Source organism: Amborella trichopoda, chromosome 8, assembly GCF_054954075.1.
Source record: "Amborella trichopoda isolate Santa Cruz 75 chromosome 8, AtrichopodaSantaCruz75HAP2 v2.0, whole genome shotgun sequence".
NCBI classification, from domain to species: Eukaryota; Viridiplantae; Streptophyta; class Magnoliopsida; order Amborellales; family Amborellaceae; genus Amborella; species Amborella trichopoda.
In genome coordinates, this window is record NC_142343.1 from 39,022,940 (window position 1) to 39,046,792 (window position 23,853).

The 23,853-nt window shown below is 33.9% G+C and overlaps 1 protein-coding gene across 26 annotated transcripts in view; it reads right to left on the reverse strand.

Moving 5' to 3' along the window:
* SAC8 (SAC domain-containing protein 8) overlaps positions 1 to 23,853 on the reverse strand; it is a 41,768-nt gene that overhangs the window by 11,034 nt on the left and 6,881 nt on the right. For 9 of the 26 annotated variants that reach the window (XR_016060590.1, XR_016060589.1, XR_016060588.1 and 6 more), the window contains 11 exons: positions 23,436 to 23,563; positions 22,923 to 23,014; positions 22,580 to 22,637; positions 18,099 to 18,224; positions 17,797 to 17,869; positions 17,030 to 17,136; positions 12,924 to 13,010; positions 12,766 to 12,843; positions 10,851 to 10,915; positions 8,932 to 9,030; positions 8,719 to 8,818 (listed from right to left, as the gene is read on the reverse strand). Coding sequence is in view for 14 of the 26 variants with exons in the window: in XM_088873618.1 (XP_088729744.1) it covers positions 8,719 to 8,818; positions 8,932 to 9,030; positions 10,851 to 10,915; positions 12,766 to 12,843; positions 12,924 to 13,010; positions 17,030 to 17,136; positions 17,797 to 17,869; positions 18,099 to 18,224; positions 22,580 to 22,637; positions 22,923 to 23,014; positions 23,436 to 23,563 (1,013 nt within the window). In the remaining 12 variants the exon portion in view is untranslated. Of the gene's footprint in view, positions 1 to 8,718; positions 8,827 to 8,931; positions 9,031 to 10,850; positions 10,916 to 12,765; positions 12,844 to 12,923; positions 13,011 to 17,029; positions 17,137 to 17,796; positions 17,878 to 18,030; positions 18,065 to 18,098; positions 18,225 to 22,579; positions 22,638 to 22,922; positions 23,015 to 23,435; positions 23,581 to 23,853 lie in introns of those variants that run through there. The other 17 variants (XR_016060596.1, XR_016060594.1, XR_016060593.1 and 14 more) reach the window with 7 other exon arrangements.

Below are 23,853 nucleotides of genomic sequence, written 5' to 3' on the forward strand. Positions count from 1 at the left end.
ACATCTCCTTGGAGCTGTGCTGCATTTTATGTCAATAAAAATGCTGAAAAAGAAAGAGGTGTACCAAAAAGTTCTTCAATGGATACGATATCCAATTCCAAATAAAAAAGATTTATTAAACAGATTAGCCAAGGCTACAATCTTCTCTAAATTTGATTTAAAATCAGGTTATTGGCAAATACAAATAAAAGAGAAAGACAAATATAAAACTGCATTTAATGTGTCATTCGGACAATACGAATGGAATGTGATGCCATTTGGCCTCAAAAATGCTCCATCTGAATTTCAAAAAATTATGAATGAAGTACTTAATCCATACTACAAATTCATGATAGTATATATTGATGATGTTTTAATATTCTCTGAAAATATAGATCAACATTTTAAACATATTCATGTTTTTATTAATGCAATTAAACATGCAGAACTGGTAGTCTCTGCTAAAAAGATTAATATATGCCAAACTAAGATTAGATTCTTAGGACATCATATTCATCATGGAACAATTATCCCAATAGAACGATTTATTCAATTTGCTGACAAGTTTCCAGATATTATATTAGATAAAACTAAATTACAAAGATTCTTAGGTTGTTTAAATTATATAGTTGATTTTTATGAAAATTTAGCATTAGATGTTAAACCACTATATGATAGACTCAAAAAGAATCCTCCCAAATGGACAGATGAACATACCAAAGCTATACAAAAAACTAAACTCAAAGCACAGGAGTTACCTTGCTCAACTTTAGCCCAACCTAATACTTTTAAAATAATTGAATGTGATGCCTCTAAATTAGGATTAGGAGAAATATTAAAACAAAGAATACACACCACTGAACAATTGGTAAGATATACATCTAAAGCATGGAATTCTACTCAACAAAATTATTCTACTGTCAAAAAAGAACTTCTTGCTATTGTACATTGTGTTCCAAAGTGATATTTTAAATACTCATTTTCTTATTCGTACTGATTACAAAGCTGCCAAAGATTATTCTTGAGAAAGACGTGCAAAACTTGGTTTCCAAACAAATTTTTGTCAGATGGCAAACAATTTTATCATCTTTCGATTTTTCTATTGAACATCTCAACGGTTCTACTAATCACCTTCCTGATTTTCTCACCCTTGAATTTTTGCAGGGAGGGCTACACTGATCGCTTTGATCCACCTGAATTATCTTTACCATTAATATTATTCAATAAGAATAGAGCAATTGAGAATCAAATCATGAATACCAATACCATACAATCCAAAGGAAAGGCTCCTATGGAAACATCCTTAGATATTGTCCCGATACAATCTCCTAATAGAGATTTGACTCCATATTCACCCAGTATCCCAAATAGTTCATTAAACTATCCACAACATTCTAGCCAAGCACCATTATCTCCTCAAACTCCATTATTCATACAATCTCCAACCATTAGAAAGCCTACAACCTCAAACAAATCCCCATATGAAAATATTGCCTTCATTGTTGATGCTATTATTGAAAATACACATGCTTCAGAAGACCCAATTATGGTAGCAAAATATTACCTATGTAACAACCTAAACCCTCTAATGGTATGAAAACCAAAGAGTGGTTTGAGATGATTCTATTTGAAACAGGTTCTATATATCTTACTCATTATTATCATAAGAATTCAAAAATTATATCATATTAAAAAAGGCAGATACGAAAAATATTGAATTTCAGTGAATGGGGCTCAGACCCTTTACGTTCTAGAAAATTACAATCTCCCGATTTTCCAAATAAACATTACCGATACTCTGACTATATTGATGCCTGGCATCGCATACTTACTATCCAGAACCAATATAATTCTCACACATGGTTTCTCCGGGTTAAAATGGCAGTAAACGAACCGATTCCCAATTGGTTTCTAAATTGGTTTACAATTTGGGGATCTCTATCCCAAATAATGCCAGAAACCTTACAAGCCTCTCAGGAAAAATTCATTGAATATAATGGGAAAGATCCCAAAATAAATTATCATTTATATTTTGTTGCTTTTTATCAGATACCATGGATACTTAAATGGTCATTTGCTATATCCGATAATAATATCAATAATTATGAATATATTCCATGTTTGGGAAAACAGATTGCTGTAAAGTGGTGGGATGTCTTTCTCTATCACAATCTAGACCCAAAACATATTATACTAAAACAAGTCCTAACTAGCATCAAACCTTTTTCGTATTTTAACCCAAATAATTTGTCTGAATATATATCACAAATGAGAAAGCATGATCCTCAAGCTACCAGAGCCGAACTTGAGAGACAGTTGTATGAGATCTTTTCAGAAGAAACAGAAACAACTATAGAAACAGATGCCACGGAAGCCCAAGTAGAGGATACATCAGCCCACGGTATGTCCCAAAAGCAATCCTTATACTAAGCCCATGACCCGATGAGGCATTATACACTATTTCATGTGATATGACACAAGATGCTCATATATGCCTCTAATATGACTAAAGCTGATATGACAAGACCAAAGATGTTGTTAAAGTAACTCAATAATGCCATTGAAGTGACTTAATATTCCTGCTGACATATCCTCGTCATCATTCACCATATATGACAATATTAAAGCAAAGATTCCCTTACCTTTCGACGATCGTCAGTGCAGCTACCTGTCAAACCAACCTGCCACGTAACAGGAAAAGCTAAATATTCCCTTCTCCATCTACTAAGCGAATCTTACCGTACTTGCCACGTAAGAAGACCATTCACCTACTTTTCTCTCCATCAAATGAAACGAATCTTGCCACTTGAAAGCCATCCGAAGAATGAAATATGATTTCAGAAAATCTTGAGGATTGAAGCTTATATATATGAAACCTCTCCTCACTCAGAAGACATCGAAAGATTTCAGGAGTTAGTAAGCCCAGAAGAATACTCTTCTCCTGTCCTCTTCTTCTTCTCTCCTTTTCTCTTGTAAAATATTAAGAGTGTAATGTGTGATTGTCATGTCAAGGATCTACTAAGATTTTGTCCACCCGAGTGGAAGTCGTTTTGCAGTTTTCTGCATTTGTACTCTGTAAGTACTGTATGTTATCACTGTAAGTTTTCTTTACTTTTGTACACAGTATGTTGTAAGATTAAAATTGTAAGTCAAAAGTCTATATGTTTTATTCAGTATGTATGTTAAAAGTTTGTCTGTAATGTTATAGTTTGCATAAAATTGTTATATTATGTTAATTTGTATTGTACTAAGTATTAAAATTTATGAGAATACCTATTCTACTTGGCTAGTAATAGATATCGCTCCTTTTTCCATAGTCATATTAATCCTATTATTTTTATATTTAAGTTATGTTAGACTAGTTTAAAAGGTTAACTTAGGAATAAAATTAACTTCTACTTGAAGTAGAATGTCTAGATGATTCACTAATGAATATAAGTGATTCATTAATATTTTTTGATAATATAGGTTGACGAAGTATACTTGTATCATCTTTTACTAATTGATTGGGAAATTGAATTTCTATTTTTCCATCTTGATGCTGGATGATTCTGTCGGGAATATTTCTATTAGGTGCTTTTAAATGATGATTTTCATTTTCAATATTCCAAGATTCTAGTAATTTAATATCGGACCATTGTACAGTTTTAAGAATTATTACATTTGATTTTTCAATATTTGTTTGGAAGAAGGTAGTTTTTCCTTTGGTATCCATTTGGACAGCATTTGGGCATAATGTATTCATTACTTTATAATATATTATATATACAATAGCAATATTCTGGGATCCTGGTAACATATCGAAACCTTGGGTTTTAAGATTTAGTGATAATACTTTTAAAATATTAGGATCAGTTAATGATATTGAATAATCGGGAAACAATTAAAATATACTGGTCCACTAGATAGACTTGATTCTATCATTCCTAATAGAGAGTAAGAAAACTTATTGTGTATATCTGGAAACTTGTCAGCAAATTGAATAGATCGTTCTATTGGGATAATTGTTCCATGATGAATATGATGTCCTAAGAATCTAATCTTAGTTTGGCATATATTAATCTTTTTAGCAGAGACTACCAGTCCTGCATGTTTAATTGCATTAATAAAAACATTAATATGTTTAAAATGTTGATCTATATTTTCAGAGAAAACATCATCAATATATACTATCATGAATTTGTAGTATGGATTAAATACTTCATTCATAATTTTTTGAAATTCAGATGGAGCATTTTTTAAGCCAAATGGCATCACATTCCATTCGTATTGTCCGAATGGCACATTAAATGCAGTTTTATATTTGTCTTCCTCTTTTATTTGTATTTGCCAATAACCTGATTTTAAATCAAATTTAGAGAAGATTGTAGCCTTGGCTAATCTGTCTAATAAATCTTTTTTATTTGGAATTGGATATCATATCCATTGAAGAATTTTATTTAATGGTTTATAATTAATAACAAATCTAGGTACACATCTTTCTTTTTCAGCATTTTTATTGACATAAAATGCAGCACAGCTCCAAGGAGATGTACTTGGTCTTATTAAATTTTTGGCTAATAATTCTTTTATTTCATTTTGACAGGTTTCTAATAAAGTAGAATTCATTTGGACAGGTCTTGCTTTGGTTGGTATTTTTTATTCTTCAAATCCAATTTCATATGGCAATCCAACCCTATGTTTTTTCCTGTTCCAAATAGCATTTGGGATTTCACTACAAATTTCTTCTTCAATCTTTTGTTTGATTTGTTTAATTTGGTTCTGTATTTCTTCATTTTGTAGTACTTCTTCAGTATTTCTCTAAAGAATTTCTTCTTTTAATGAGTACAAAAATGATTCTTTATTTGGGATAATTGTTTTAACATTGTTAATTTCTTTGAGTTTGGGTTTATCTATGAATTCAAATATGATTTTATTTCCTGCTATGGAAGTTTCTATTCCTTCATGAGTTATTTGTATTGGATATAATAGAGTAAGAAATGAAACTCCTGGTATCACTGATTGGCTTAGTCCTTTTACCATAACAAAGGGTGTAGGAAAACAGTGTTCTTTATTACATACTACAGCATTCGATAATTTATATTTTATAAATAATCTACTACCATCAGCTGTATTTAATATTTGAGTCGTTTTATCGAAATATTTTGTAGGTACTAATCCTTCGTTAATACAGTTTAAATCGGCTCCTGAATCTATGAGAGCTATTGAATGAAACTCATATTCTTGATTAATAATAACTATAACAAACCATTTTTGAGTTATTATTTTATTGAGTATATTTACAGATGTATTAGTATCTATTTCTTCTATTTTTATTCCTGATGTTTCAAGTATATCTACTAATTGGGTGAACTCAATTTCATCTGAATCAGTTATTTCTCCATTAACCTCATTCTGTAATTCCAATATTTTAATTCTAGTTTTGAGATGATTTATTTCTATTTTTACTTCTTTGACCTCTTGTTTTAATTCAGCTGTAGTAGTTTCTTTTTGTATATTTTCTTTTTGATCAATTCTCTTCATTATATTAGCAAAATTATATTCATTTGGTGGTTTTATTAAAAGAGTAGTTTTAGGTTTGGATTTTGCAATATTAATAAACTGAGTTAGAATTTCTCTTTTCTCATGAGGGTTATTTATTTTATCTATGATATCTAAGATTAATGAATCTTCTTTTGATAACATATTACAAGATGGCATACTGCAGGAACATTCCATATCAGAAGAGCTTGAAAATAAAATATTTTCATCTTCTATTTGTCCTATAAGGGAAATATCACTACTACTATCATTTTCTGAACTTGAGGTAGATTCTTCTTTATTTAATTGGATAATATCATATATTTGATTCCTTATATTTTCATCTAATATAATTGCATTTAGTTTTTCCTTAACTTTACATGTATTTTTATAATGTCCTACTTTGCCACATTTATAACAAATAGGTATTTTTCTTTTGCTATATATTTTTCTTTTTTCTTTCTTTTATATAATTTTCTTTCTTTCTTATCTGGACTAGATTTTTTATGTTTATGAGTTTTGTCCTTTCGTTCTATATGATAACCAAATTGTTGACAAAAATCTCCTAATTCTTTTTTACCTGTCATATTTTGTTTATCTAACTGTTTCTTTAATTTCATATCTGTGCAACGGGCTAATCCTTCAACACACATATTTCTGCTGATAATTCTCCTAAAGTATAACTAGAATATTGTATAGTTCCACCATGTTTATTTTTTAATCTGATTCTGACCTTTTCGGCAAATAAATGTGGCAGTCCTAAAATAAATTTTTCTTTCCAATGGTCAAGATGACTATCTTCCCGAGTTAAGAGTCTGGAAAATGAAATATCTTTATACCATTTATAATGTGATAAAGTTTGACATCTTAAATTAGAAAGTAAATCCTCAAATCTTGCTTCCATTAATGCAGTACTCCCTACAAAGTTAAGTGTTATAGTATAAATGAGTGTATGAACAGCATCACTTTCAGAAGAAAGGATATCTTGATTTTGTTCATATTTAACAGTCCATTGACGAGTATTGTTTAATATTTGATTTTTCAATGTTTCAGGGAGGTGAAAATCCCACCAACCTCTTAGCCATCCAGTAAATCCACAAACTATATATATATATATATATATATATATATATATATATATATATATATATATATATATATATATATATATATATATATATATATATACACACACACACACTCCATCTAACACTTAATTTCGATCTACTACTGGGAGCCATCTTCGAAAGCACATATTTTTCCTGCTCCAAATATTACACGTATAGAATATGTCAACAAATCTATTTAATCTTTGCAGCATATTATACGAAAACCGTCGATCTTGTTTCCAAGTCATTTTTCATATTCACCCGTTCAAATGCATTCTATCCATTTTTTTGATAAAAAAATAGTAAGATATTTGGTTTTCTAGATTTCCATTAACATCTCGAAATCCTATCATGCTTTGTACAAGGTAGATAGTAAAACTGGATTTAAGAGACAAGGATTGAACATTGGAACATAGGAACAAGCACAATGGTGCTTAATACAAACCATGTCCCAGGTTTCACCAGTTTGTTCAACTTATATTCTTTCCTTCATCATGATTTTAGCATGTTCTATAGTTTTATGTGAAACAAAATCTTCACTCCTTAACAAGCCAAAGCCAGACGTATCCCCATTCATTTTAGTGCTACCATCTACAATATCATTTTGCTTCCACCCTGCTTAAAGTCAATTTAATGAAAGTTCACTTGCATGAAATTTAGCTACTAAGCAAGGGATAAGAAAATTTTCTGGATAATATTACATTTAGCTGGAGCTTTCTAATAACTTATATGGGGCAACACATCATGTATAGGAATGCTAAAAATACATATCAGGAGACTACACATCAAGAAAACAATTGCAAATGATGAAAAGACCATCTTTGACAAGAATAAATACACTTAGATGCTAGCATAGGATGAAAATTTTCCAACAATCACCATGCATCACTCAACCTGCTCAATTAAACTAATGATGCAGGACAGTGCATCTCCAAGGTTGCAAATCTCTTCACATGTACCCAACTAATCTAGAAACAACAATGAGCTGTTACCACATAATTACTTTGCAGTAACAGAACACATGCATGTCAGCAGTTAACAGTCTCACTCTGAGCCAGGTTAGTTATTTCTGAATACTTCACCTCCTATACACATGAGTACATGACGATTATTTTGGTTACTGGGGTTGGAGGTATTCAGTGGAAGAATATTCGTTACCCTAAGAAATATTAAGTGATTATGCAAAATATCCTTATTGGAACATATACAGTATTTTCCTACATGTAACCATAATTCCCTTAGTCCCATTTCTTTTTGATCCACGTGTTCACCGCTGGTGACTCCAATTAAAGTTGATCAACCTTTGTGACGATCCCATCAAAATGCATTTTAATCATTTGAGTTATATACACACATGCACGCACACAACACACACAGATTCATGCAAACTTATACGAGGGCATATTTGGAAATGCTCCAGCTGATTCTTGCACTACCATGCATCCAAAATTCGCACGGGACATGCTATCTAAGAATTTTTATAACATGCAGGTGTTCAATAAACTCTTGTAAATGCCTTTGCCATTTGGCAAATAAAGTTTGACGGGCTCCTTCATGGATGTCATGTTTTTCTCACACGATGTTTTTGGAGAGAGCAATATATAGAGCTAGAGCAAACTGTAGATGAGGTTTCAGGATCAACTTAATACGAAAGACTAAAATTTTATGGAAACAACTTAAAAAAAGCATTGGAAACAAACTAAAATCAGAAACCAAGGAAATCAAAACATGTTGGGAATTCAAGGAAAACAAAATGCAAGTCATACATAAAGCTCTGTGAAATGTAAGGAACACAATTTCCTCTAATACTTATTTCATAAGAAGATTACCAACCAAAGCATATATATTTTCCTAAAGATATGGAATCATGGATGATGGTTGCATCAGGATTCCCTTGCAAATAAGAACACCATCATTACAAGGGCATTTAGGGGGAGATTATAACGTGAAAGGATAAACTAGAATCCTTCCATAACATCTACTAATCCAGTTATCAAGAATGACGAATACGACATAATGTGGCGTAATTGACAACAAGATGCTGGCTATGCTCAACTATAAAAGATAAAAGTGCAAAACAGAAAATTTAACTTTAAGAAGATTAATAAACCTGAGTAACATTTGTACGGTCCAAGCAATCAATGCAATTGGCTCTCCCAATGCCAGTTTGCTCCAAGAGTATTTCTCCATCTGATTTCATTAAGAAGAATCTGCTCAACTGGCACAATAATGCATTAAAACCACCATCACTTGTTATCATTAACTGGGAAAATTCCATTATATTAGTTATTTTCAAAAGAAATTATCCGTTGAACATGATTACCTGTGCTTCTCAAAGTCCTCAAAGATCTGGGCAAAGAGATTGTCCAAGTTTTCAAAGTTCCCTTTGCCACAAAGGCTATGGAAATCATAAGACAAATATCTGGAAGTAAATTGGATAATGTTAAGCAGATAGGAGTCAAAGTGAACATATTACAATGCATGGAAATAGAATGAAGATCCGAATATAGAGAATTACAGAAATTGATAGCAAACAGTGTTGAATTTCAAAGGCAACAAGAGAATACACAAACACACACACACATGCAAAAAAACTAAGCATAGTTTCAAAGTTATACTAAATGTCGTAAACTCATTTCATTTCAAAGAAAACAATTAAATAAGCAATTAAGCATGATATCAAAGATTTACCTAAATGTCGTAAATTTATGCCTCCTAGTTATATTGTTAGAACTAAATTTATGAATGTATCTGGTGGCATTCTCATTGACTAGGTTTACAAGTTATTTGAGAATGATCTTATCATACTTCATAGTAGCCTTCTCCCTCTCAGGTTACAGTACCCCTAGTCCTGATAGACGTGCCACTGGCTTGTTTTTACAAGGACCGTGTAAAGCCTATTTCTTCCAATGCCTTTCAAAAAATACACAATAAAAGGGCAATAACAACCCCAGAGAACAAAGTGTTTGGAAAGCACATGATGGAGAAGAGGGAGCATTCAAGGGTTGGGAAAATCTTTATGACCTATGGCTTACAAGTGTCCACAAATAATATAAATTACACAATCATTAGTGATTCAACTCTACCGCAACAAATTTATATAGTAAATCCAGAGTCAAACCATATGGATTGACAGCCTAGGAGGACTCGTCGCATATAAAACTTACTAACATCTCACCCATGAGAAGAGGTAAGGCTAGTGAGATTCTTCCGCATATCTCTTATCCAATTAATAGATTCCTTGGCATAATCACGAAGCCCTTCAAGGGAATGGATGATGGGGTTCTTTCTTCATAGGTTGCTCATGTTGGGTTTTGTGCCTTTTAAAGGCCTATAGAGCTTGTAAATATAATAATTTATAGTAGAATATGCACTTCAGTAGTAGTATATATATTAACTGACCAAGGGTTGGACGATTTATGACCCTGGTCAGGTCCAACACCCTTAGTCCTGAGCATGTGGTACTACCAAAACGGGTTTGCAATGGGTCATCCCTTGCTGATGTCGGAGAGATTCCCAAGGATGATGTTTGTAGGCCTAGAAAATTGTGTGATCTCCTGTGTGCGGTTGCAAGCCTATGAAAACAAAGGCAAAAGCTTCAACAAACTTCCGCAAGGCATGTACACAAAACAACAGCATTATTGGGAAGCAACCCTATAGAGGGACACATGTACATGTGTATAGAGAGAACCCCTTTTGCATTGTAGTGACAAGTGCTAGACTTGCTCGTAAAGAGGGGGAAATGAAATCCGTAAATCATGAGCCCCTGCTTTGAGACTATGGGTCGTGGGTCTCTGTTGGGTTGGATAAGAAAACAGTAGTGGATCATGCTTCCTAGGGCAAGTGGAATGCCCTTGACCCATTGATACCAGTCCACTCCTAGGTTTTAACTCTAGAGAAACTATATTTCATCTTACATAGTTTGTATCATATTATCTTTTCAAGATTAGGGCACAAAATCCCCAAAGTAAAACTATGGTGGATAGTGACTCCATTTTTTTTTTCTTCTGAAATAAAAGACACCAAACTTTCTCCCAAGGATTCATCAACTAAAGAACTTCCGTTGCAGCAATAAATTAATTATACAATCAACCAGAGAATGACTATAAAGCAAATTCATAAGGAAAAAAAAAGGCTACATGTCTAAGTTTCGATCAATGGAGATAATTTCTTATCTAAGAGTTTCAAACAATAGCCCTCTTACTAAATGAAATGAAAGTGAGCTTTGAGCATGTTTTGCACCTTATGTGAGACAATTTGTGCATTTCCTTTGCAAATGCAGCGCTTAGTTGGCCTTCATCCCCATGCTGCAAAATTGTATCACAAAATAATAAAAAGAGATAAACTATACAGAATCAAAAGAGAAACGTTCAATTCAAAGCTAACATATAAAAGAAAAAAAGAAGTCAGAGATCAGCCATGTTATATGGTGGAATGGCAGGTTCAATATGCTAACTTAAAATATTAAAACATGTATTTAATAGAGTAGGAGACAAATAGGAACCTCACTAACCACCGCTAGAAGCATAAATTATTTAATGAAGAGATATAGGATTATTTCAAATTTTTGATGGAATATGTCAATAAAAGCTAATGATAATCTTCATTCTTACTTCAATAAAGACCAACCACCTTGAAGGAATCTTACCGATTTACATAGTACCCCACCAATAATTTATTGCTTTCGCAAAAAGAAAAAAAAAAAGTTCATGTGAACAAGAAATGATAAAGTCCAAGTCATAAATGCTAAACTAGCAAAACTGCACATGCATATGGAGGTTTTAGTCGATCAACTTAAGTTCGTCTATCTCAGGATAAAATTACAAGACCAAATCTACAAATATTCTATTAAAAATAATAATTCATTTTATATTAAAAAAAAAATTCCAGAATATTGGGCTATGTAGTGAATATCATAATTAGACTTATGATTATGAATGAGTTTGTTTTCCACCATAAATTATATAATAAGAAAAGGAAAACACGGAAATTAGCCGAAGGATGGTGGCCCAAATTCCAAATTCCCAGATTTCTAAACTTTCTCAAATTATGCACATATAACCTAGACTAACCAGCATATAGTTGCTCCGTGTGGTTCATGGATTCCTCCAACCACTTGGACTGTTCACATTAAATCAAGAAAGACAGGGGAGGCAGCATGAAGGAGATAGGAGAGAAGGAAAGTAGGAAAAATGCCTTCAAACAATGTGGCAAAAAAATAAATTTCAATAAAAATGATAAATATCTGCTAGAAGGGGGTGTTAGAAAACAAAGGCCAAAGCATTCATGAAAAGAAAGCAAAAGGGAAAGTGGATGAATGCACCTTAACAAGAAGGAACACAAGCACTATGATATTGAAGAAGCAGCAGAAATGGGAAGGAGGTGAAAGGAAATGAGAACATAAAAAGAGAAAGAAGATAGAAGAAGAAAACACAAGGGGAAAGCAAGTGCAGGAACAGCACAAGGAAACAGGAACAGGACACCTAAAGTTTTCTTCCAATATAAAAAAACTGGCATAGGAACAGATACAGGAGAAAAAATTCCAAAGCAAAAATAAGGAAAGGGATCACCGAGAAGTTCGGGCCAGAAAAGTAAGATTGGCTTTCTCAACCATTAACAGTAACAACTTAGTTTCAAAAAAAACCATTAACAGGAACAAGTATCCTAGACAAGGAAATAGAGAAAGTAGACTGAGAAAGGAGAGAGGAAGTATCATGCAGAATGCATTATTAGTAGTCCATGTTCCAATCGAGAGCATCACAGAAAACAACATCCAACCTTCATTAAGCTATCTAACCAATAATATTTCTCGCTACCAATTCTTTTCAACTATTTTCAGATATCAGAATGACTAGACACAATCCAAAACATATACGAAAAATGTAAATAGGGAACTAACAACATTGTAGCAGAAAAAAGTTCACAATTCTCTTAAAATACATTTCTCCTCACACCTGTAGCACGTGAGTTCAAAATAATCATTCGCCCTATTAAGTTGCAGCACCAGTAAAATTTTCTCCAAAATAAAAAGAACATTAAAAAGCTTACTAACACTTAAACTCCAACCAAAATTGGAAAGTCCTTTAGCCCCATTTTAAACACAGAAAAAATAAACATAGCCATACATGTTTTGAATGACAAAGTATAAAAGCCATACCTGATCAGTCAAGTCAAGAACCAAAACTTGCCCATAGCGTTGCGTAAGATCATGAAAATGGCGTGCCACAACATTTGGCTGCAAATTGAAAGGTTCAAATGCTATGCATGTATTGATCAAATCAATAGAAGAAAATGCATTCACATATCTAGGCATACTGTTTCCTCATGATTTATAATTCTCGGCCTTGGCTTATAGCTCAAATCCACTATTTGTTCCCAAAGAACTGGAATGGAACCACGAATCTGCATAAAAGAAGTTGAAAAAAATTCCCTGTTAGGAATAACAGGAAAATCTTTTAACTACATAACCAACTTGAATTATGAATAAAGTTTAATCTTCGTTATCAGTTTTCGATAGATCAAATTGTTGCAATAGTAGGACAAGTTTATAGAAAGTCAACATAATAAAATAAATTAAAGATGCATGGTGACCTATCAAGATCATTGTTGGAAAAATCGATCGTTCTAACCAGTAACCACCCAGTTAGATCGGAACTTGTTTCGATTGGTTTTGGTGACCAACCCGGTATTTTTAAAATAAAATTAAAAAACATTATACAAAATCTCAAAAAATAAGGGATTTTGTTTCTAATGTATTTTTAACATTTTTCATCATTATAGCAAAAATTGAAAATTGTTTTGGCCATTGATATTTATTTTTACATTTTCCCATCTTTTTAAAAAAAATTCAAAAATACCCCTAAGCACAAATCGATTCTTTAAAATTTGTTTTTTTATTAATTTTCAACTTCATTTAGATGTGCTTTGTTTAATCATTCGTCAAATATACTTTTCATATTTTAGTAGATTTTTTTAACACTTTCTTGACCACTCAGGACTTGCCCCGTTAGAACGATTGAACCGGCCGGTTTACCGGTTAGGCCAGTTGAACCGCTTCCAGGCTCACGTCCGGTTAACCGTTCCGGTTCGATTTTTCCAACATTGGTCAAGATAGAACAAATATTTGCTAGATATATATATATATATATATATATATAGTAAAAAAGAAATGCTACCTCATACAAAATTATTTCAGATACAAGACAACCCACTATGCCATTTCATTTTGCTCAATCAAATGTTTCAACATAAACGATGAGAACCACTAGTCAAATATTTCGACAATTTATTTGCAATTCTATCACTGAGATTACTTGGATCAAGAATTTAACTAATGGAAGGGATGAACAATACAAGACACATAGATTGAATTATATGTGCTATTAACAAGGATATAACTGTCTCTGTTGTGTCAATTGTACTAAGGATGTAGGATACATATGCTATTTTTACAGCACTTCGGCAATTTCTTTGTAAGCCACATATGACATCTCGTATTGCAGAAGATTGCAATGAATCAGAACAAGATAGTTTCAGAACAAGCTGGCTGCTCCAGTAATACTAGATGGCATCCACATCTACCATGCCATCGGTGCTAACTGGTAATACATCCTCAAAAGAACATATCTGTGATTGGAGATATCCACAGAAGAACACATCCATGATTTGAGATCATACAGTAAATCAGATGTGTTATTCTATCATCTATACAATAATTAATCCAGCATTATTATCCATGCTTGTTCGCAGCTCTTCTAGTTAACCCTCATCTTGGCTATTTGACTTCTAGGCCACTAGAGATATGTCTGGTGGTTCCCATTTGTTTAGGCATATAAGCGTCGTGTTTGTGATAAAAGGTACCCAAAGAGTGGTTCTGGGTGTTTTGATGATTAGTTTGTTTGTGAAAAGTGAAAACAAATGGGTTGACGTTTTGGCCTATGTGGGTGCCTAAATCAAATGAACCTCCATTTAAAAATAAGATCACAAACTAGAAATTTAAAAAGGGGGTCTCTACCGCTTGTTTTCTTTTTCATTTGATAACTTTCACTAATTGGGCTCTCCAAGACTCAACAAAAACTTCTCAGTTCACAGCACGCCTCCCTCCCTCTCAGGCCTCCCTCTGTCCCTCACCAATTGGGCGCTCCAAGACAAAAAGTTCTCAGTTCACAGCAGGCCAGCTTCCTTACCTCCACTCGCTCCAAGACTCAACAAAAACTTCTAAGTTCACAGCTGGTCGCAGTTGATGCCTCCCTTTCTCATCATCAAAAGCCCCAAAACCCATTTCCATATTACCCACTTGGCCTTTGCTCTCCAAGATATTAACTCCATCTATTTGTATGTTTTCGCTTTCTCCCTCTAGGATTTCAGTTTCTTGGGTTTGATTCAAAGGGTTATGAGACACAAATGTGTTGACCTGATCAAGACACTGCAACAAAGGCATGGTTGCTTGGTGATTCCGATAATGGAGAATGCCAAGAAATTAGTGGAGTTGTAGAGTGCCAAGAAATCAGTGGAGTTGTAGAGCGTGCCCTGATCTGTTCAATCTTCCTTCGTTTGAGTCCTGGCTCTCAAATGGAGCTAGAAGGCCCGAACTCAACTGTTTGTTTGGTGAATCTAGAGAGAGAAATGGGTGGCAAAATCCATGAACCATCTTCTACAGAGTCTCAATGGAAGATGATCCAATCTCTAGAGAGAAACATTCACAAAATTTCTCAAGAGGTGGCCTATGTGCTTTCATTTTTTCCATTTAATTTCATTTACATTTTAATGCTCTGGTTATAAAATTTGTTTCTTGGTTTCATGGGTGCTATATATTGTGACCCAATTGTTCCCAAACTTCTATCACGTTCGAAGATCACTGCTTTGTTCATGTTGTTCTGTTGGGTTTCAGGGTTCGTTTCCTATTGTTTCCTATAAATTTAGTTTCTCATGTTTTTTATTGCTTTGGTGGTTCATGTTTTTTGTGGAGAAGAGTATTGGGAAGAGGAGCTCATAGAGGGAATTTGGAATTTGACCATTTTATTTCGGTGAAGCGTTTGGATCATGAGCATAAATAGTAAGGAAAGGCTTTCTTTAGAGCGTTGCAGGTTGCTGCTTCTCTCGACAATGACAATCTACTCTTGTGGTTCGACATCAATCCCTTGGGTCTGTTTCTTGTTTACAAATTGCTGGGGTTTAGTTTGGTGGACCAAATTTGGTGGTAGCTTTGGTTTTCTGGGGCCAATTTAGTTTTAGTTTCCATGATCGTGGTCGTTCTGCTTTGGCAAGGGAGCTAAAGTTAGTGAAGGTTTTAGAGTTATATTGACAGTAAAGGATGGTGATAGTGATGGATGATTAATGGAAATGCGGTTAGCTTGAAAATCCTGCTGATGGCCATCTGCATTTCAAAAAATGCAGATCCATTTTCATTAGCAGCCAAACAAGGAGCAAATTGATAACCTGAAGTATTACAGAAAGGGAATAAGCGTTATTTTATGGTAGATCTCAAAAAAGGATCATAACTATGACATCCTATTTACAGTTTTACAAGGTAAAGCCAAAATTCATACCACACGGTACATCAATGTCAAATTTTAGGAGCCCAGGGACCCACTTCGTCAGCATTAATTAGGGGTTCAACAGTTTTGGGAGATTAGGGGGCTGTCACCACTAGAGACAGGTGTTGCAAAGAGCAAGAACAGTAATTTAATTTCTTTTCCTTCTTTTTTTTTGTTGGGGAGGGGAGGGGGGGCAATTGGTGTGGGGGGTTCTGCACATGAGGTGAAAGGCATAGCCACAGAGGAACAGAAACAAAAATACTAGGACCTTCAAGGGTCATCAAGGAGCACTATTCAGCATCCACTCATTGAGATGAATATAGGGTGGTCATGAACTGGTTTTCAGGAGCAGGACAAAAGGCCTGGAGAGGAAGTATGGGGTCTGAGGATAATTACATGGTAGAAAGCAGAGGAACAACAAGGGATATGGGAACAGTTTCAAGGTCCCTCAGATAATATGGACAAATAAAAGATAAAGTTGTGGGTAAATACTGGCTTCCTGTTATTATAATTATTCTTCACAACTCTTAAACTACAAACCATTGGTTCACTAACTATAGTATAATTTGAACATAATAAAAACCAGAAACATGCACATTACTAAAAATATTCCCATTAAGGCTGTTCCAAACCAAAATCTTACATTCAGATATACAATCATAACCATAATCTCAAAAAGGATAGCTGGATAATTCAAGTTGTCCATTCACTATAATATACTAATGGATTCCTTTTAGAAACATGCAACAGCAGGTGAGAATGGGTCTAGGCACAGGTGGTCAGAGTGGCAGGTGTCACAACATCATGTCTAACCATCTATTCTTACCAGGTTCCCAAGTTTAACTTTCACAAGAAAAAATAAGATTGCAAGGGCAGAGTAGACACCTGTAAATATGAGGATTGGAAACCTTCAAAATTGAGCAACTGTTCTGTCTCGATAAAATTAGCGGTGTCTCCGGCCAAATTGGCTCCTCTTCTCCACATTCTAGTTCCTAATAATCCAATACTCAGCAGAATTTTATTACAGATCAAAATGAAACTGCTACTTGTCATTAGAGCCAATAATTGTTCACAATACAAAACACATGATCATTTTATTGGGTAAGGATATTAGGCATAACTAATATGTTCATATACAGGACACCACACAACACAATGCAGCACTTTTCCATTTACTTTATCCTTTATGTCCTTTTTTTCTCAAATGAGCAAGATGCAGATGGAGGGAGGAGTGGAGTGGTTGTTGATTAAGGTATGATGGGATTCAAACCTTGGCCGCTATGCTGTGGAGCTTGTGCCTTGGAACACTAAGCCAAGAGGCTCTATTGTAAGCCTATAGAGTGGTTTACTTATAACCCAATTCAAAATCAATCCAAACTGAAGGCTTCTACAAAACCATGACAACAGTTTCCTTGAGGAATGAACTTTAAATTCCTCAAAAAGGAAAATTGAAAAGTTTTTTCTTTCTTTTTCTCTTTTTTGTTTCTGATAAAATGATATCAAGAATAATAATGGCAACAAAGAACTGAAGGTGCCATTTACTTTCCAGAAACCCAAAGTTTTACAACTTAGCCTAATGACATGTAACGGCAAGTTAAATTCAGTAATATAAACATTTTTTTTTATCGGTTTCCATGGCAGAACTATCTTACCTAGACGGCGTGTGCATCTCCTTGAAATTAGGGTAATCTGTGCAGGTGAACCTTTGACTGTGATCTGCACAGTCTGAAAACTTAAGCAAATGTTAAGATAAACAATTCAAACACTTCAGAATATGGAATCACTCTGCGAAGTAAGGCAATTGTCAAATGAATACTGTATAATAAATTGAGATGGAAATCAGGGGGAGCCCATAAGATTACACAAGCAAAGTAGTATAAGGATATTTCCTTGAACCAATGGAATGATGTACTCATCAAACTGCACAAACGACAGGGAATAGAAGGAAAATTACGGCGTGATATCTTGAACTCCCAAAGACTCCCAAGACACATGAAAAGGGACAAAGCAATAAAATCCATACTTTGGACTCAATAAGCTCTTCTAACAAGTTTCGATTCCACAAAAACCTAGGATCCACCTGAAACACAAAAAGTGATACATATCAAACCATAAAACCCCAAGTTAGCATAACAAGCAACGTAGAAGAAAATTTCATACGATTACAGTACTATCGTAGAACAGATGCTAAAATGGCATGGTAGATTAGATGAGAGTATAATACACTTCAAAAATAGTTATTAAGTAAAAGGCACAAGGGATCTCTATCTTTCATATAAATGATGTGATTCCCCTTCAGATGTCTAACTGAGAGAAACATAACAGTCCTTCATACTAATGAGGCGGTAATTCCTTTACAAAAAAGTCTGTGTCTACAGAATAAGTAAACTTCCCTTTTAAGAGGTTAGAGCATAAAGAAATGAACCTGGTAGAAGTACAAGTATGCAATACATATAATGCACATGCTCAAAACAAAATACATATAATGCACATGCTCAATACAGAAACTCAAAACCAAAGCATCAACAACTATTTGTTCACCAGGTCGACAGTTTCTGTATCAAGTTAATGACTTGGTAAACTACTTAAATTTGTTGAGATGATGTGTGGAGAGGCTAGAGAGAGTAGACTTAGGTGGGCTGGCCTAGTGTGGCGCAGACCCAATACAGTACCTGTTAGAAGGTGCAAGTCAGTTCAAGTGGAAGGCTCAAAGAGGGCAAGGGGTAGGCCCAAAAGGACATGGTTGGAAATGGTGAGAAAAGATACAGAGACTTATGGCCTCACTAAGGGTATGGCCTTCAATAGAGCAGAATGGTGGACCAGGATTCATGTAGCCGACCGCAATTAGTCTCGAAAGGCTTTGACAATGATGATGATGTATGGGGAGGCTGATTATGCATCAGGTAATCTATCTTGGGTATAAAGACAAATAACTTGAGAAAGGTGTCTTACATTTCAGATTTGTCTTTCATGAAGAAAACAAAAGTAAAGGTAAAATTCACCAATGAAGAGTAAACAGAACTAGCTTCCAAGAGCAAAGAATAAGGCCCCAACCGTCAAAGAGAATAAAATACAACACAATGTACTTTTAGTTTCATATTGTTTAACAATGAATAACAGATGGCTTTGACATCTTACAAGAAAAACATCCCATTTCAAAGTACACTTTTCTGACAACTTGTTTGAGAAAGACTAATAAAACAAAGATTGAAATGCTTGAACTCATAATAAACTATGACCAAAAAGATGATGTCATAATTGCAAGCCTAAATTGCATTAGGAATAAGTGATAATTCAAATAATTTGAAAAAGCTAATATCAGCCTAGATGGAACAATCACCCAGCTTTATAGACACTTCCAGTCAACTTCATTGAAAAAAGATCATTTAGAGAGCAAGAGAGCAAGTATCATTAAAAGCAAAGAGGTATAGACATATGGTCAAAAATATCTGACAGGAAGAAGACTCTAGGATAAGTTTGCAAAAAACTGAACATTACAAATACTTAGGCTTAGGACACAAAGCAAAGCATATTTTGAAACTAGCTAAGAAGATGCACGGTGAAAGAAAATTCGGCCACCTGGCCTCCTATTAGGTCCAGGGAGGCCCAGCAAACAGCAGCGGCCTATTTCCCTAGGCAGACCTAAGGCAAGCACTTTTGCCCACCTTAGACGCCCCACTCATTTGTGAAGAAGAGAGACAGAGAGAGGCCATGGCTAAAAATGGGAGCATGTCATTTTCTCATGCATTAATTTAAACGAGCCACAATAGAGAGAGTCGAGAGCAATGTAATTTCCTAGGGCCCAAACATATTTACGAATGCTGCTGAGAAAGAAGAGAGACCAAAGAGTAGAGAGAGATGTCATTTTTGCTTTATGTATAACATGACCCTTTCCTCTATTGTCTACCATCATATGTACAGGAAAGGCTGCTCTCTTCTTCCTCTCTTGTCTCTTCATTCACCAAAAAATGTTTAATAGCTTTCTCTCTTATCGACACGTATAGAAAGACTGTCCTAAAGAATGTTGTTCCCTTTCCTTCCTTCTCTCTTCATTTACCAAAAAAATAAAAAAAAATCCTTCCTCTTTTGCCTCACAAGGATATGAAAAGCTTAGATACAGCTTGCAACATCAGCTGGGTATCACCATCAAATAGCTCCTGAAGTAGGAATAACAGAAACAGATAAAAGCAAGAGAAAATGTACAAGTAAGCAAATGCTCACAAATAGTTTTATTGCAAAGGAATCTATCCAATTTGTTATTTGGACACATAATATTCATATGACCCAGATCCTTACACCCAACAGAAGATATATCTCTCTATTCCAGAATTTTGTTGAATTCTAGATTCCAGAATCAAATTTCCATTCTGATCTTGAAACCTATGTGCCTCATAAGCACCATGAGAAGGAGTACAAAGCAGTTACCTACAATGCAGTGTTTGAAAAATCAGAGATCCGATCTGGAATCGGGCGATCCGGATCGGGTATCGCCTATGTTGTGCCGGTTCCATAGAAAAAATGAATTCACTCAGCCATACTACTTTATTATTTAAAAATGCTTATAACATCACGCTCACGTCACGGAATCGCGGCTCCAGTGCAACCCGCCAATTTTTTATTCAATGCTGTTCTTTTTTAGTCGCATTTTACGCTTACATGGATTGCACGTGACCCTCTGCCAACCCAAACACCTGCACGCATCTGAAGTTCATGCAACACCTTATATTAAACATTTGTCGTCCCATTGTCTTCGATGTGGGACAATCTCATGGTCTAACGTTGCTCCAAATTGACGTGCCCTTTTAAATGATGGCTATAAATTATTCCAAATTATTTATGGTGTTTGTATTAAGTAGGGATGGGTGGGTACCATAAATATATCTTTCTCTCGTATACAAGGACATCTATAAAATAAAATGGTCTATAATTCTTTTAAGATTAATTATATTTATTTATTTTTAATATTCAATCCTTATTACGATTAATTACATTTATTTATTTTTATACTATACAAACATAAAGTACATATAATTAATCTTTAATTACATATAATTACAAAAATAAAATTCCATATAATAATTTGCACAAATTAACATAATTATATGAAATTATTGTACTAGGTCATAGGTTATTAAAAAAAGCAAAAAATAATACTACTACTGGTTTTTTGAACATTTTAAAAACTACTAGTTTATGGGATATTTTAAGAGAGAAAAATAACACTAGTTCATACAACTTTAGAATTTATTTCAAGTTGTTTATCAATTATCTCACATTGCAAACATGAAATTTTTTCATTTATTTTCCTAATTTTATTAAAATATGATTGCAAATTTATGTTACTAAATTCTATATTTCTATCAACACTAATTATTACACATTAGATTTATTTATTTGTGAGGTTCATACCCTTATTTTTTAATGATGTTTATTATAATTAGCAATTATACTACTTACAATGATAATCAAATCTTATATTTTATTTATTGATTTCTTTACATTATAAATTAAGCAATGTATTATTTTTTGTTATAGTTATAAATTAGATTTGTAAATTAGATGATATTATAAGATAAATTTTAAATTTATTATTATTTGCATAATAAAATCATGAAAAAATAATAAAATACAAACCAATAATTCTAATTTCAATGTATAATATTGTATTTAGTTAGGTTTTAATAAATGTTTGATGAGAATCTTCATACAGATAAAGAACATCCCAATATTCACATGTTCATGCGAAAAAATGAAAGTTCTTAATAGAGTATCCCTTTTCTTATCGGATTCCTAAAAAACAACATTTATAATGAATTTTAACAATTTTTTTGGATTTATTTTAAGGCTTAATCCCACCGATTCGGCCGATTCCCGATCCGGATCGCCGATTCATGGGTTTTCGGAGTGCCCGACCCGACGCACCGATCCGTTTTTTAAACCACTGCTACAATGTCAACTTAAAAGCTAGAGATGCCAATCAAGTCTCCATCCATACGAGCATCATCTAGATGACGTTAAGTGGATATATCTGTTAGACAAACCAAGATGCATTTGACTATGTACAAAAGAGAGCACAAGGATTCTCACACTTGAGGGGAACCTTCTTTAGATGCATGGTGCTTCAAAATCTTCTCGTATGTTACATATTCAAAAGATTAGACCGAATTGAGAAGCATGGAGATGATCTTACTTGCATAATATGAAGTGTATAATTACCAAATTACAAGACAAACAGTACCATGAATAGAGCAAAATTACCCTGGCTAACTTCACTATCTTCAGCTAAACAAAGTTATTCATTATAAATAAATGAAGACAGAAAAGGCTGAAAAGTTTCCAATACAAAAGAATTCCCAAAACAACTCTGTTACATGTTGTTCATTTTACATAGACCTTATTGATGAATTATCAAAGATATTGAAAAAGAAAACTGACCTGCTTCCAAAGTGGCTGTACTGTCCTCTTTTGAGGCAACTTGTATGTTCTCTGTAAACTGTTGGACATCATTGTACAATTTTTTAAGACAACAAGTTCTCATGACATATGAAATTGGATATTACTGATGATCTTAATCCATCAAAACTAACCAAAGACCAATTTGCTAAAAGTAGCTTTAATAGGAAAAAAGAAAGTAGTCATAAAGTTTATATATAATGTATTTTCTTCTCTTTCTGGTCGGGTAGCCTCATCTGATTCAGATGGATAAATACGAGTTCAATATCAAAATGGGTACCATGTGCCTCTTACATCTACAAAAATACATTACAGAAGGACTCACTTTAATGTCAGATCTGCTTCATATGAGAAGTACAATCCTGTAGTTGACTCCACAGTTTTTAAAAGACTCATAAAGTAAGCTTCATCTCTTTTCTGCAGAATTCAGAGGCTGAAATCAATTAAAATAGTGATATATGAAAGCCAGGTCCAGTACAAATAAAAATCACCATTTCCCATAAAATTGAGGGAACAACACAACTCCAAGGGCACGTTTGACTTGTGGAAGAGGGGACTACTAAAGCATGGAAGCCCCCACTTCTACAAATCTTTGGAAGGAGCGGCTTCCAAAGCATGGAAGCCACCCCTTCCTAAAATAACGTCTTTTGACGTTGAGTGTGGAATGCCGCACTTCCGTTTTGCGGCTTCCATGCTCCCGCAACAAACATGAGAGGGGGATTTATTGGTACTTACGTCTCCCACTCCCAAAAGGTTCCAACAAACACACCAAAAATGTTTTAACTTAAGTAACATGTAAGAGTGTTGAATGATGGAAACATATCCTCATGAAACTTACTTCTTGATAGCTAGATTGCTTTAGTGCCTCATTACAGGAGAGAAATTTCATGGATACTATTTGGAAAATGGGAAACCCACTGTGTGTCCCAACTTGCTTTCTAGATGTTATAACAAGCAGATACATTCCTGCATCCAATCCAGATCTATATAAAGATAACATCAAAATAAAGAATGTTAAATTGCAAAATGCTAAGAAGCAATATGCTAAACGAATCTTCATGGTGAGACCAAAATACCGTATTAAGGCAGAGATTATATGAACGAAATCCTAGTTATCATAAATATGACACAGGTTATTATGACAAGACAGTCACACAGTTAACTTGACATAAAACTGGGGAACGATAATTAATGTGCTGAATGTGTTCAGTGTGAAAAAATAGTCAGCATGAATTTTATGTGAAAATGCTCATTAT